This window comes from Alosa pseudoharengus, unplaced genomic scaffold, assembly GCF_046254945.1.
Source record: "Alosa pseudoharengus isolate Yale_2024_CS ecotype anadromous, Long Island Sound unplaced genomic scaffold, YU_APseudo_1.1 YU_APseudo_1.1_scf_14, whole genome shotgun sequence".
Taxonomy (NCBI): Eukaryota; Metazoa; Chordata; class Actinopteri; order Clupeiformes; family Clupeidae; genus Alosa; species Alosa pseudoharengus.
In genome coordinates, this window is record NW_027468609.1 from 38296222 (window position 1) to 38312891 (window position 16670).

A 16670-nucleotide genomic window follows, 5' to 3' on the forward strand; every position below is an offset into this window, starting at 1 on the left:
AGTACTTTAATAATTACTAGCCAACTGGTTAGGCAAAGTCTATATCCATCGTCATATGCATGGGATGCAGTCCTCTGTGATACATAGACAAAGAGTATCAAGATGGATCAGTGCTTTGTCTCCATGTGATCTAGGAAAGAAGTTGGAAAATGAATGTCATAAAGGAACATATTCAAGAAACAATGGGTTTCTAAAATTCAGTTCATCAAGGTATTTCACTTGATGAAGATGACCATGTGTGTTTTCATCACAAGTATTCATAACAAGGTTTGAGGACTCGTGGATCCAAGAGGCATTTGTAAAAAGATGATAAATCGTTAGTATTGATTTTTATGCATCTGACAATGCACTGAATTTTAGAAACCCCTTTTTACTTGAACCATATGAACCATAAACTGTGTGTTTAGATTGGATATGTGCAGCAAACAAGTGACTCTCTTACTCTTCCATTGACTTCCATTGTATTAAAAGAGCACCACATGTGGTGCAAAGTGGTACTGCAGATAAAGTACAAATTCAGTGGATTTATAGACAATATTTGTAAAAAATCTTATCTCAATGAAGAAACTGAGCAACAAGCCCACATTTTGGGCAGATGATCCTCACATACAGAATGATATATGGTCAATTTAAAAAAAATCCTGTTAACTGTCCACGTGGTGAAATGAGAAGATGAAAACGGGCTTTTTGAAAATCAAGGCCAATTTAATAAAAATGCTCTGACAATGTGATAATGTTAACAACCAAAGTTAATGCATACACAAGATACACCTGATTTGATTGGATTGTTAAATTCAACAGGGAAATGTACTTCTATTCACATAGTTTCACTAATGTGTGTGAAATACCAAAAGAGCCAATAATGTTGGAAGTTGAACAAAAAGGATTGTTCACCACGATGCTTAAAATGACTTGAAACTTCAAAGGGCTGTAGTTTTGGAACCATTAGTGATACAGATATACTATTTAAGATGTATGCATAGGTTTGGTCTACAAACACCTGTGAGTTTTTTCAGATTTTTTGGGAGAGGGTGACCTGCCAGCCACTGGGTGATTTGACACGGAATGACCCTTATGTTACTGTTGAACGTAGGCCTAACGGTGTGTTTCCACACAACGAAATTTTGCGTCGCTCTCATTGAGGTTGAATGGAGACGAAATTCGCCCTAGTTGGGCGAAATGAAAGCGAATCGCCGAGGCAGGCGAAACAAAGTTGGCCAAAGTTTAACTTTATTTAAATGAGGACCATTCGAGAACCAATCAGGTCCGCGTCTTTGTGTTTGGAGGCGGGAGTTACAAAAAAGTCTGACCAAGATGGCGGAGACTACCTGAGCTGTAACACGAAAATTTGTATGTGATTAAAATGTTTCTACACGAACGTTGGCACTTGTATCAACACGAATTGTGGTTTATATGCCACACGAACTTAGTCAGAGCACATACACCACTAAATAGACCACTATATATGTTAGTTTAAGCACTCGATCTTTTTTAGCTAGCTGACAGGCGAAATGCTAGTATTTTAAGACATTGGATTGCATTGTAAACCTAGCTAGACAGCTAGGCTACATGCTGCAACACAGGTATGAAATATATTATGTCTTATTGACCTTGTTGTTTTTATGAACATGAATTGTTGTTTATAGGCAACATCAACTTAGTCGAGGCATAAAGACCCCTGGATATCTTCATTAAGTACTTAAACGCTTGAATTAGCTGATTAGCCTAATTAGCTCGCTTGCCACCACTGGCTAGACACTGCAGTCAAAAGGTTAGCGGTTTCGCCGTCACGCCCCCGAGGCGAAATTTCGCTGGCCGAAAATCGTGAGGTGTTTCGCTGTGTGGAAACACACCGTTACTGGTATCAGCCTTTCAGACCTAGGCTACTCTTAGTAAGGGAAAATGACAACTCCTGAACAGATTCTGGAGCTGAGCGCTTTAGAATCTTTGACTAACAGTCTAAGAGTGAGTGAGTCTTCGTTGCTATGGATGACGTTATTACTCATGCACGAGCCTGACTGAAGTGACCACCTTGATTGGCTGATGATTGTAACGCGGGAATAATTCCAAACACCTCCCTTACGATGAGTGGCAGGTGACAGGTCTGAGAATGCGTGCGCTACACAAGGACAGAAGATGATGAATAACTGAATAAAAAGGCCTAGCCTAAATGAATCAAGAGTAAGGCAAAACAAATAGCCTAGTAGCCTAATGAAACATACGGATTGATGTAGTATCTTTGTAACATTATTAAATTAATCTGTTACTATGCCTATGCCTACGTTTGCAAAAGAGAACATTTTAATTTGATTCACAATAATGTTACATTTAATTTACATGTTGACAATGAGTAGCCTAGTTTTGGTTGTTGTTGGTGGCGTTATTGCATGTTAGTTATGCCTACAATGCAAAATTGCTTCCTCACGATTGGAAGCTCCTGTAGCCGCATAGGATTTCAAAACAGGCGAAATGCCACAAAACCGGTTTGTGAATAGGTCTGTGAGTTAGGAGTCCTCTTGACTTCTTTTAAGCTGTCACAGCTGGTGGGAAGGTGTGATTTGTTGGGGGAAGGGCCGGATTAACTGGGCACAAATGTCTGATGACCCCCCCTGCCCCCCAGTCAACGTGAATCGGGTGGTCAGTTAATAGGCTATGCCGAAATAGTTTTCAACATTTTGAATATTAGTGTCATGTGAATTTGGAAATGTTCTCAAAGTAGCCTTATGGCTGAAAGCTGCCTGGGATCCCCCCTGTCAAGCAATATAACTATACAAACGCGCGCACTCATTGTTTCAAAAGGAGTAAATTCGGCTTTGTCAGAACTAGGCCTGTCGCGATATTCAATAAATCAATTAATCGCATGATAATTAAAATTAGCTCGATAATTTTTCTGGCCACGATAAATGCCATTTGCATGCTTGTTTGTTTTCCTCGTCTCTCTCTCCCTCTCTCTCTCTCGGGTCCTTAGAGTAACCATGAGTGAACCCTCATGTCAGTCACTTGTCAGTCGCATGGTGTGTGGGGAGGCGGAACTACTGGCGTAGCCTACCACAGAGTGCAGCTAAAGAGCCGCGTGAGAAGTATACCGGTAGGCATTAGGCAGAGAGAAAGCTAGTTGCGAGTTCCAGTAGGCTACGCCTAATAAAGACAAAAAAGATGGAATTGGTTTCTAAGCCAAACGCGACAGCTGCAGTGTGGGAGCATTTCGGATTTAAACCGAATGCCCGTGGTGAACCACTGAACGTGTGCGAGTCGGTGTGTCGCATTTGTTGGAAAACAGTCGCAATTAAAAGCGGCAACACAACAAACATGCATATGCATCTAAAACACAATCATCCGCTGCAGTTTTCCCAGTTGGGGAAAAAAAAACACAACAAGTGGGCCGTCTTCCTCTTCCCGAGGAAAATTCTCAGAACGACAATATTATCGCTTATCGCAATAATTTCTGAGACAATTTATCGTCAAGCAAAATTTGTTATCGTGACGGGCCTAGTCAGAACTGAGCTGTGGACGACACGCAACAGTCACTGACATGAACGAAACACAGAACCCGCTTCTCTCACGGCAGTCACTGACAGTAGCCTAGAATAAATGCATGGGGAAAAAAACTTCCCCATGACAAAGACATCGTCAAACACTGAAAGTTAATATTTTGTCACTATAACATACATCTGTCCTTTGTCAAATGTGTTATGTTCCAAGTAGCCTAGTGCGTAATTCTGCTTCATAAAGTTGAACAAATAAAATTTGCTTATTTCACAGAACAATATAAATAGCCAGTTAGGGTCTACAGTGCAGAGTTGGTAGGTTATTGTAGGCCAACTTGGAGTGAACATACAAACAGTAGCTGAGTAGCCTCAGGTGTGCACGTAGACATAAGGCCGAACATGCAAGCGCCAATGAATTGTGCTCTCATGACAATCACGCCGTTAAACTTAAATAGGTTAACATCACTCTAAGTTCGCCTTCAAGCAAGGAAAACGATGATTTGAAGACATCTGTTTCGTTGAAAGGGCAATGGGTAGCAACAGGGCAACACAGAGACAGGCCCGATGGCAGGGCTGTTATGAGAGTATTAAAATATGTGATATTCTACGGGAAAACATTAAAATGGCAAGACAGCAGGGGGAAGTTAAAATATGTGAGAAACACGAAAAAAGTTGGCATACATTGTTTCGGTCCCCGTGCACAGGGATTATTTGTCATATTATTAATTACATATGATTATTTGTGAAATTGTGCAAACAGGCGCAACACATTTGAAAAGGAAGGACTGCAAGCTCATGGGAAATATTGATTTAAGAACGTTATCACAGTGTGTGGCTGTGGCGCAAAGCAGCACGGGCGGAAGACAGTGACAATTGGCAGGGGAGGGTCATGTCTTTTTTAACAATTCTGTCGGAGGGTCATTGAACAATTTCTAGCAGGCAAGGGAGGGTCATGCAACTTTTGACTGAAGCACTCAAAATTCCTCCGGTGGCCCCTTCAATAAATAACGAACAGTCCCTAGATTGCTGCTGGGCTATATGTCTTGGTTCATGTCTGTTAACAACTCATTGCCGTCAAACGCATAGCCTATCTTGCGGTTGCATCCATTACAAACAAACATGCAATGTGAACGTCTGGGATTGGGAAGAGCACTAAATGCTCTACTGAATAAGCACAAAGTCAAACCTTTAAATGAAAAACACTCTTTAATAATCAAAAAAATAAACCGCTAATGAAGTAAACTTGTGACCATCAAAAATCGTTTATCGCCTGTAACTCCGTGATAACAGGACGTAACAGGAAGGCATTTGGCTGAGCAACGGAGGTTAATATGCTCTATATTTTGTCCAAATGATGTCTGTCTATCATCGTTGCACTCGGAGAAAAAACCAGAATGTTTAATTTGTCCTGCGTTTCTTCTATGGCTGCAAACGGGATTCATTCACAGTTAACCAAATATTTCTTTATTAGGGCAGGGCAGGCATATTTCTGGCTATTAAATTATTTCTAAACCAGTCTGCTAAAGTCTGTAGTGAAGTCTGTGTAGGGTTTTCCAGGCTCCATTTCTTTTTACGAGACACCCTGCTCACTTGAGCCATCTACCGGTTGTTTGGGTTGTTGCAGCGTCTCACTGGGAAAATACAAATTAAAGTCGCGTGATGCCGCGTGATCCCGCGCGCGGACCGCGAGGGAAGCTGGCCAAGTCGAAGCACTGCCCACTGTATGTGTGGAATGGTAAGCGACCGCAGTTAAAATGGTCAGCTCTTCAGATTGGCAAGATGGATGGAGGACTGGCCTGTCCTAATTTCAAATTATACCACTGGGCATTTCTACTAAGAAGCCTCAGGTACTGGATAGGTGAGGACAATATTTCATCATGGAAGAGTATAGAAGAACTAATAGCACCAATTAGATTAAAAGATTTTCTTCTCACAGGTGTGACTATCAAGAAGTGTGCGTTACACTATGGTCCAATTTTGACATACATGATTCAGGTGTTCAGGGCGGCAGAAAGATTCATACAATTTAAAAACAAATGGTGTACATCATCCCCATTATGGAATAATAGTCACTTTTTGTCTGGGGGAAAACCGTTCGTCAACAAACATTGGGAAGCGAAAGGTATTAAGACATTGCAGGACATTAGTGGGGAAAGTGCCATACTTAGTTTCCAAGAGTTGATATCCCATTATGATATTGACAAACATTCTCTTTGCTTTTATTTTAGAGTAAGATCAGCCTGTAAAGCCTACAGTGTTCCTTGGGGGTCGGAGTTAAGGGATCATCCTATTTTGAGTTGGATACAGCAGTCACCAAAACAAATAGTGTAATTTCTCTATGATAGATTCAACTCTCAAAAATATACACCCACATCAGGCATGAAAGCTTGGGATAGAGACATAACAAATTTGGGACAAGAATTAGACTGGGAAGCCATTTGGGACAATGTCTTTGGTGCCTCAAAAAATCCAAATTATAGATACATACATTTAAAATTCTGCCATAGGGCATATGTAACACCAAGAATAAGACATCAAATGAGATTTGTCTCTGATCCATATTGCTCCTTTTGCCCTCATGGAACCCTTGGCTCTTTTTTTACATGTTATGTGGGAATGTCCAGATGTATCTAGATTATGGAGAAGGGTGACCGAAATTATCACAGATCTAACAGGAGTTCAGTTCCCTATGAACCCGGCTGTGCACCTTTTAAATGATGATTCCCATCTTTCCCTTGCGGAAAAAAAACGTAAGATATGGCTTGCAGGGCTCACTGCAGCCAAAAAGATTGTTGCCCAGCGCTGGAAGTCCCCTCATGACATTTCTACTATTCACTGGCTACGGACATTCTTGGATATATCTTACATGGAATTGTCATCAGCTAGAGTAAATAACACTCAGCCACATACAATATTGATATGGGAGAACTTGATATCTAAGCTGAAAGATCTAATGCTGATTTAACCATAACCTGTCTGTGACTGTCTTAATACTATGTTGGGAGGTGTGGGAGGAGAGTGGTGGTGGGGGGTATAGGGAGAGGGGGGGGTAGTAGGTAATATAACTTGTGTGTGTCTATAACATGCTATTTGTTGTATTTGATTATGTTTTTGACAATAAAAAAAATGAATGAGAAAAAAATAAATAATTTCCACGAGTGCATCTTCCAAGCACTTATGACATAAAAGCCATTAATGGATCTTAGTACCACTACATTTTGTTAGTGTAAGATCAAATTCATGAGAAATTTCAATCTATGTGTGTTTGTCAGGTGGGCCTTACCAGGTAGTGCATGGCCCAAGCTAGCTGTTTGGACACTTCCAGTTTCCATGTGATGTTAATTGAGTTCCTGTTTTTCTTTAGATATGTATCCAGCGAGCCAAACTTCCCATACTCCTGCACCATGATATCTGAAACAAAAGGGTTCAAAGGAGTGCATTTAGTTACCCAACTATGGAAAAAGGATTATGTTTATAGTTATAGTTTAATTAGGGGTCCAAGCAGCGAAGCTGCAGGACTCCTATTGTTTTTGTTCTGATTTTTAGCCCTTTCATGAAATTATGTTTCCGCAGAAAGAAAAGAATGCCTTCCGCATAGAAACATTTCAACGCAGTAACGCAAAAGTAATGAAACAAGTTACATTCCATAGAGAAAAGAAGTAATGTAAGGGATTACATTTTTTTACAGTAACAGGTAATGTGTAATACATTACTTTTTTTGAGTAACGACCCCAACACTGATGATGACCCAGATAAATCAACGTGAAGCATACTCTACATCAGTTGAAAACCTATTTAGCAAGCAGAAGTGTACCAGTTCATTGTTTAGGATGCATCACAGACAGGTATCTAACGTTACGCCCTGTTGTATATCTTCCATCAGCAAACCATCGCATTAGCGAACATTAGCGTTGTGGCTAACTAACTAACTAGCTCCTGTCAGTATGGTCAGAAAATAATGGGATCACAATTAAAAGAGACAATTAACAGTGCTGTTATGAATTTGCTCGGAATAACCACATTTTTGTTTAACAAATACACCAACAATCAAACTAGCCTCCATCACTCAACCAATGCTAACGTAACATTATTTTACCTATGGACATACCATTAAGCTGGTGTAAGATTAGATAGATAGATAGATAGATAGATAGATAGATAGATAGATAGATAGATACTTTATTGATCCCCAATTAACGTTCCTGCAGTAAAAACCAAGCATGTTCGATAAACATTCTCAGGTTTATTCCAGCTTCAAGAAGAAATGGGAATTACATTTCAGTGTTTCCCATACATTGACTAATCTGTGGCGGGGCGCCACAAAATCAAAATCGGCCGCCACAGATGAATATTCTATGTTTAATTTAATTTAATTTAATTTAAATATAAAGATCAAATCATTGCATTGCCATTGAGCTGCGCTTTTTATGCACGCAGCCTTTCCTTACCCCGCCCCGCTCTCCGTCATAGCCTGCTGCCCCTCCTCTGCATGTGCATTTAACAAAATAATCACAATTGTTGAAGGATTGTTGTTGTCACATTAGAAGCATTGCATAGAAGACGTCTGGCTAAATTGCTATTAAATCCGCTTAGCATCGTGACCATGCTGCGCAAATTTGTTCAAAACTGCTGCACTGAAGTTAACTCTGCTAAGGTCTTATCACAACATAGTAGGCTACATTGAAGAGACTAAACTTAAAGTTAAGTTATGCAATCAGGCAGTATCTCAAAGCTAACGTTAGAATACTGTTTGGATGTAGAATTTAGCATGCTTAGCCTACTTACAGCTGCTTGTCAATTTCGTTGAAGGGCTCATTTTATTGACTCTGAATGTTTGCAAAATCCCGATGTAAATGGAAAATGTTTTCCAAAATTCAAAAGTGCTTGTCCCAAGGAAAGGTAGGAACCTTTATTTTAACTTTGTAGAAAACGTTATGAATTGCATCCACACATCAGCAGCCTTTTAACGTTAACTGTGTTAATCACGAACATCTTAAAGTGACAGGCACTCAATTAGACCTAAGTTTATACACTACCAAGACGATCTTAATAGCCCCCCCCCCCCCCTTGTCCAAGTCAGCTACCGCCACAAATTGAATCAAATTCTGTGGGAAACACTGCATTTCATGTGAAAATCATCCTACCATGAATACAGAAGCCACAAAACTGTGAATCCGTAAGCTACCATTGCATTGTCGTTGTAGGAAGTGAAGTGGAACCAAGTCAAGTAAGGCATGTGTCTTGCAGCAAGACGTTGTGCCATCTGATGGACAAACTATGTAACACTAATACTGGAAATGCAGCCAATGCAGTGTGTGTGCCTGTGTGTATGTGTGTGTGTGTGCGTGAGTGTGTGCATGCGTGTGTGTGTATGTGTGCATGTTTGTGTGTGTGTGTTTGTTTGTGAGAGAGTGTGTGTGAGATCCACTACACTACCTTGGCCCAGATAGAAACCCCTACAACTATGTAAGAGTTTCTGTTTTCTTCTACTACACACTGTTATTAAACATCTGTAAACTATTTTTAAATGCTGTATTCTTCATTTGTAAAGCATTATTCCTACATTGATTCTCATCTGTAATCATGTTTACACACAGTTAAAAATGGTTTGTTCATAGTAAACACGCATATCTATATTATATTTTTGAATTGACTGTTGTAATACCACTGGGCAGAGGTAGTGTAGTGGATAGGGAGCCAGGTTAACATGCAGTAACCCATAAAGTTAGGGGTTCAAGCCCCGGTGTCCACCAATGTGGCCTTGCCCTTTAATTTCATTGACATGTGTAAGTCGCTTTGGGTGAAAGTTTCGGCTAAATGAATAAATGCAAGAGTAAACTTTAGAACTCATTTGTAAATGTGTTGCAAGGCATAAAAAGTCCTCACTTTAGATGAGCTCACAAAATATCATTAACTAACCATTTGTAACTCCTGAGTTAATTATTAATTATAGTATTAGGAAGTGGTTTATAAAATATGTATCCTCACCCTAACTAATCATTAGTGCATGTGTATGTAACAACTGTTAAATAATGGAACTATTACTTAATCAAAAACATATTATTGCATAATTTATTAAGTATTAACAATAATGTATAAACATATTTAAGATATAGGCTTATTTACTATGAACAAACTATTTATAACTGTGTGAACAAATGCGTTACTGATGACAAATAAGAAATTACTAATGATGAACAAACCATTAACTAATAAGTAACAAAGGCTTAATAAATTATGAATTGTGTGTAGTTATTATAAAGTGTTACCTAATAATATAACAACATAGTATGCCTAAAAATGTATGGGTGTACTGTTTCAATCAACATACTTTCATCTGTGCACACACATACGCCATAGTTCAACAGCAGGTGCTTATGTGACAGCTGGCTCATCATGCTGGCAGCCTCGAAAAAGGACTACAGAAGAAAAAAGCACAAAATAGAGGTTATAAACAATGCATTACCCATTTTAAATGAGACATTAGGTTTTACTGTTATCACAAAACACGTACATTCACAAGCGAGGCATTAGAGATTGATCACAGACTAGTAGGAGGCTGGTGTGAGTGTCTGTGTGTATGTGATTTTGGGATGTAGGACAGGTTTTTCAAAATGTTTCACCTCTGAGTAATTTCGGTGAGTCTTTTCCAGAATTTTCATGATCACCTCCATCTCATAAATCTCTCCATAGTCACCCAACTCTTTTCGCATACCACAAAATATTTTTGTGAACGTTCCTTGACCAAGACTCTCATTCTGGTATTTGAAAATGAGGAAAAAACAAAGATAAAGCATTTATTAATTATGATAATTTGAAATCATGCTTTGTTGATATTTAGTGATGCTTCAAGAATGTAGGCAAAAACAATTTGACATTTCTGCAAAGAAAGCATTGTGTGTAGTTAACAATATGTAACACTATACATCACAAGGAAAAAAGAATACAGCATACAACTTCCAGGTCTTCCTTGCGTATCTTGTGGAAAACCATCTGGCTGATACTGTGTTTGAAGAGTGAGGGTGACAGAGGCACATCCAATCCCTGGTTACGTCTACATACCAGCAGATTTGTTTTATCTAGATACAAATCAAACAACATGAGATACAGTAAATGGATAAAGGAGAAATATAAATGATCTACTAAGCCTGTCAAACAAATTGTCAAAATGGGATGTTTAGAGATACTGTGTTTGCCCTCTGACCATGACTCCTAGGTGGGCAGCATTTGGTGAACTGGAAAATGTGTCCATCAGAGCGCAGTGCCTCCTTCTGGTAGCGGTGCAGGAGCTCACGCAAGCTCCCAAAACTTCGTTTGGCACCACTCAGGTTGTACTCCCCAGAAAGCATCTTCACAATTTGACAGTGTTTGTATTCCACCACACCATCATACTGCCACACACATACACACCCACATCCACACAAATAGGAAAAAATGTTGAAGAGATTCAACTTATAACCAATTCAAGTGCTGTGTACTCACTCTCTTGTTTAACTGTTGCATGCTTCAGGCCACATAATTAAATACATTGCTGTATAGATTCAGAGTAAATTTATATTTAGCTATACTGGTCAGTGACTTGTTGATTGACTTGTACAAATTGAGAAATACTTAGAAACAATGAAAAATGAGTTAATATGTTCGGTATTTTACACTTAAAGCCCTGTTTTCAGATAGTTTATGATTAAATAGAACGTTTAAGATTGAAATTTGGACACATGCTGCTGTCCTGAGACGCTGCATAGGTGTACTGGAACAATCTTTTAAAAACGCATTAAACTTTTACAAACGTTTACAAAGACGTGAAACTCACCGAGTGGTCAAAGGAGTTAACTCATATGCTCACACAAAAATCGCTGCAAAAGATTCTTTCCAACAGGTTTTATCGTAGTTTTTGTCCAACTCCATTGACTTGTATTGGATGTGCTGTGAGGTACGGTTTGTATTGTTTCTGTAGTCTTATGCAGTCGCGGTATCGTAGGCTACGCTATCCAAATTATTGTCACGTCCATGGCTAATGCTAAAATGTCTGCGGTCATGTCCCGATCCCACCCCATCTCTCTCTCCCACTCACATCCTGTCTATCTTCACTATCCTGTCAGAATAAAGGCAAAAAGCCTTTAAAAAAAAAGGCAAAAAAAAAAAAATGTCTTGGAACTTGCAAGATGTGAATGATAGCCTACGTGAATCAAAAAAATAGTAAACGTACAAAATCATGTAGCCAAATTATTCATGTAGGCTAGGGTTAGTGTTAGGCTTATGATGTGAACATGACAGGTTATGGACACAAAAAATAAGTTCATTTTCCGCCTGTTACAAATGTTACGTTACAAAATGTCAACCTTACCCCCAAGTTCTTCCAACTCTGTCATCCCAGGAGGTAATGTGGGAACCGCTGTATTTCTCAGGCTAAAGAGGTTTTTGGGCGATATCTTTTGACCTCCAGCGAAGTTCAGTAAAATGCAGACCGCAGACACACGGTGATCAGATTTCTGCAGATCCTCAACAGGTGTGCCCACATCCAACCCCAGCAACTCCAGCCACAACTTTAGCCTTTCTGGATCGTTGAAAGGAAGGCTGTGACAACTTTTTTTGCCACGAATTTTCCCGCAATTCGGAACTGCACAAAATCGCCCCATTTGTAGCTGTCTGTTGCAAAATACTTCTTACGATACGATCTTCTGCTACTTCTGTGTATTCAATGAAATGCCAGTGGTTTGCTTGTAATTGGCAAGTATACGGAGTAAGGTGCATTATCGCCACCAACTGGGCTGGAGTGTCTATTATTCAAGATCTCAACGGAAGAATGTACGGGAAAAATAGCTCCACAGTTTTACAACGAATGGTAAAACACCTGTTGGAAATCAGCGATTTTTGTGTAAGCATATCAGTGAACACCCCTGACCACTCGGTGAGTTTCACGTCTTTGTAAACGAAAGTTTAATGCATTTTAGAAAGATTGTTCCAGTGTACCTATGCAGCGTTGTGGAGGTGGGGGGGGGGGTGCTACCACAGAAACCGAAAATTCTCAGGACAGCAGCATGTGTCCAAATTTCATACTTAATCATAAACTATCTGAAAACAGGGCTTTACGTGTAAAATAGCGAACTTGTCCTTTAATACGTTTTTAATAACTGTACTCTGAGGGACTGAAAAGAATACCACAAGGTGTAGTAATGACTTACCCCCACTATGAAGGAGAGGAAGAACTTGTTATAATCCTTTGGGCTGCAGCGCAAGATGTACAGGCCTTTGTGGTTGCCACATTGACGTAGCCTGTTGATCGCAAACTCCATTCTAAGATTGTGAGGTAGAGGTACATTAATTACATACAATCATCTAATGACCTTGTTTGCATCAAAGAAAAAGAGGAGGAATACAAGACCCTCACATTAGAAAATGTACTCACGAGATAGGGCCATGGCAATAGCTCTGGATGGCCTCTAACAACCTAGGCGAAGCCACTTCTTTACACAAGTAGTGATTGGCATCTGCAATTAACCTGTAGTAGCCATCTATGAGGGACACAAAAGATAAAGCCTCTTCGAGAGAGTTAAACTCCAGCTCCTGAGGTTGAAAGACATGACAAACAGAGGGAGGGAGACAGCATTAAAAAGTACACAGAAATAATTTTAATAATTTTAATTCATTTGGAAAGTTATCCTAAGAATGTTATGACTGAAGCGGATTATATAAATGCCTTTGCTTGTTATTGTTTTTCTGAGATGTCTGATTCTATGCCAGTCAACTTATTGAGTACCCGTTCAAAACATGCTATTCCTGTACAAGACCCATAACCCAATTAGATGCCTGCATGTAGGTTTGCTTTAAAAAAAGAATGATAGTAGGGAAACATAATTCCAGCTAAACATTCATTGATGCTTATAATAAACGTAAGCATAACTTAAGCATTTTTTTACAGACCAAAATGGTATAGGCCTAATATTAACAGCTATTCTGAGTTAAGGTGATGTTTAGCCTAATTGAATAACTTGATGATAGAGGAGACAAACACCATTTTGTGGAATGATGCATCATCATAACATTTGCAACAGTGTGACTTTCCAAAAACAGTATCTGGCATGAGCGCCTGACTGGGACTTTGCCGTTGGAATTGTCACTTGTTTCGATTCAGGACCGTGCAGTCGGAATTGTCATTTGTTTGTCCAAAGACAGTCCAAAGTATTTCAAAGAGTGCCAGTTTATGAATGCACCTTTTTATGTCATTTGAATAGCCACTGCATATTTGTATGGGTTGACGGGGCAAAATCTGCGGAATAATTTTATACTGCAAACCCCATCCAAAGGCAACAACGTAGGCCAAGTTATGGACAGGCAGCTTAAAGCAGACCCATAGGGGCATCAAAACTGAAACTGAAAGTAATTCCCCACTGCCCCCATGGGTCTGCTTTAAGCTGCCTGTCCATAACTTGGCCAAATAACTCCCAAATTGTCTCATTCTTTTTCCTATGGGCTGCATGGGATGAGCTTGAACAACAGGACTATGGGGTCATTCCATGTGAAAACAGCCAATATCGGGGTATCATGTACATGACACCTCTCAGATTTTGCTAAAAAAGCGGCGAATATATGACTTATGTTACCAAACAAAGGAATCTGAAGTTTCAGGTCAATATCTCAAACCGTTTGCCTGTGGCGTCCATTTGAATTTCTGGTGCCACAGCCCTAATTGACACATTGGAATTTCACATTTCATCTTTTGCCATTTTTGGAAGCCCATTACGTCTTTTCTAATAGTGGTAGAGGGCTGGAAACTGGTATGGTAGTTCATTGTAGCCTGTACTACACAATTCTGGAGGCAGAATCAACATTCCTTACTGTTTGGGTGAGAGGTGGGTCACCAAAGTCCTAAAAAATGTTGACGGCATGTGCGATTTTTCACTTTTTGGGTGGCCCTAGCACCACAATTAATGATCATATTTATTCTAAATAGAGATGCACCGATATGGAATTTTAGGGCCGATAACGATAACCAATATTTATTGGTTTGTTGTGGCCGATACCGATACGATAACCGATAATATTACTCTTGAAAACAAATTGTGAAAAGTGATTTGGGGAAAGCATTTAATAAGCATAATTTTATTGCAGTAATTTTACCTACCACCAAATGATGGACAGAACTCATAATAGGCTAGTCCTCAATAGTACGGCAGTCAACAACATAACAGTAGCCTAGCCCTACAGTATGTGTGGCTCCTTTAAGTGAACCTGACGTCAGTGAATTGCGAGTGAGTGGCTAGAGAGTTTGAATCGTTTTCATTTAGGACTAAACGCTCATAAACGGCTCAGCTTGGAATAAGCTACAGTATAGCGACTAAATCAGAGTTTGTGAGGGAAACTTAGGTTTAGTTTCAACTGCGGGTAATTGAATAAAGCTGCAACTCCTCAGACTGTATCTTATCTCTGTCTACTCTGTTGTGCACAACCTGCTGCAGCAGAAATGAAAGGAGTTAGCCCCGAAGGTTTTAATAACTTATTATGATGACCTGTCTGGAACTGAAGCATGAATGGTTGGCATATTTCTAGGTAATAATACAAAACCCAAGCTAAAGTAATGCAAATATAATACTAAAACACAACTTAGAACTAGGCCTACTTATGTACTCGTCCCACTAGTTTGTTTATTTGTTTCCCTGACCAGCGTGGTAAAGTGCAAACACACCAGCACAAGATGGCTCTAGATAGGGCTGAGCTCCGCTCTGTTAAGGTTAAATGGCGGATCATTCACGAGAGGATTTTGAGATGCACAGATTCCCAAATGAACGCATATCCACAGATTTCATTAGAGTGGTGAAATACATTCACACCGCTGACATTATATTGAGGAAAAAGTATAGCCAACCAGGCTCAAGTAGCTCAGTGTAGCCAGACGGACCTTACGTAGGCCTAAATTAGGACTTTAAAAAATATCAGCGCAAATTATCGGACCGATAATAATATTTTCATTTTTTCACTTATCGGCTAATAATATATCGGCCGCCGATATATCGGGCATCCCTAATTCTAAACAGGATTATTTGTTATGTGGAAACCTTGCTCTTGCCAAAATGAATTTGAAGGGTATGGTACCACTGGTGGGGTTTTTATGGGGGTCCAAAAACCCTCTCCGGCAGAGGTGACTCTTTCTGAACCCCATATTTGGACCCCCAAATGACCATAAAATGAAATAAAATTTTTGACTATGAAGCTCCATAATATGAATTTTATTCTTCATAATGCATTTTGGACATTGTTTCCAGAAGTCTGGAATGTAGATCAGGGAGAATTTAGTGATGATAAAGCATGAAAATAGTGGAAATAACTTTGTATTATCCTCAGTGATGGCAAACAATTAAATACTGAGACTGTCACGGATTAACCCCTTATCCCCCATAAAAGAGATCTGCCATAAAACTTTTAAAGAACTAAATAACAAGAATGTTACATAGTGTAAGAACACTACAAATAAAAGGGAGTTTTTCCTTGCCCCTGTCACTCTCCAAATAAAATTGAAAATTAAATTGAATAGTGATCTGATCTGACTGCGAGTGTTCTGCCTCCGGGTGTTCTATATCCAAGTGTTCTGAATCTGATTGTTGTCCTGCATCGACATCTGTGAATATCGTATCCTGTGATATTATTTTTATCCGCATCTTATTTTTGGAAATTGGTATAAAGCAATGATGCAATCGTGTTCCACTGATCGCTTTGGCCAAGGCGTAACGTCTCTCCAATTCGTATGTTTCCTCGTGTTTTTTAATATCATCTGCACTAACAAAGAAGAATGTAATGTTCTTAATGTTTTCTTTTGCCCATTGAAACATCTCCATTGGTGTCAGAATATGGTTTGCATCAGTGGCCTGCAGACTTGCTCGTGCTGCAAGAGGCTTGAGAGTTCCGCCGATTCCATCACATGGGCTTTTCCCATGCAAAGTTGCGACTTGCAGAAAACATTAAGAACATTACATTCTTCATTGTTAGTGCAGAAGATATTAAAAAACACGAGGAAACGTACGAACTGGAGAGAAGTCACGCCTCGGCCAAAATGATCAGTGGAACACGATCGCATCATTGCTTTATATCAATTTTGAAGTTTGATGGAAGGTCTCTTTCATGGGGAATCCGTGACAGTCTCAGTATTTAATTGTTTGCCATCACTGAGCATAATACTAAGTTATT

At 39.5% G+C, this 16670-nt stretch overlaps 1 protein-coding gene across 2 annotated transcripts in view; it reads right to left on the bottom strand.

Annotated features, from left to right (window-relative positions):
• jak2a (Janus kinase 2a) overlaps positions 1-16670 on the bottom strand; it is a 136696-nt gene that overhangs the window by 52323 nt on the left and 67703 nt on the right. The window contains exons 9-15 of one of the 2 annotated variants that reach the window (XM_076284901.1): positions 12898-13055; positions 12674-12785; positions 10693-10879; positions 10443-10567; positions 10112-10246; positions 9820-9907; positions 6772-6899 (exon numbers count right to left, since the gene is read on the bottom strand). In XM_076284901.1, coding sequence (XP_076141016.1) covers positions 6772-6899; positions 9820-9907; positions 10112-10246; positions 10443-10567; positions 10693-10879; positions 12674-12785; positions 12898-13055 — 933 coding nt within the window. The remainder of the gene's footprint in view (positions 1-6771; positions 6900-9819; positions 9908-10111; positions 10247-10442; positions 10568-10692; positions 10880-12673; positions 12786-12897; positions 13056-16670) is intronic. The other variant, XM_076284902.1, reaches the window with a different exon arrangement.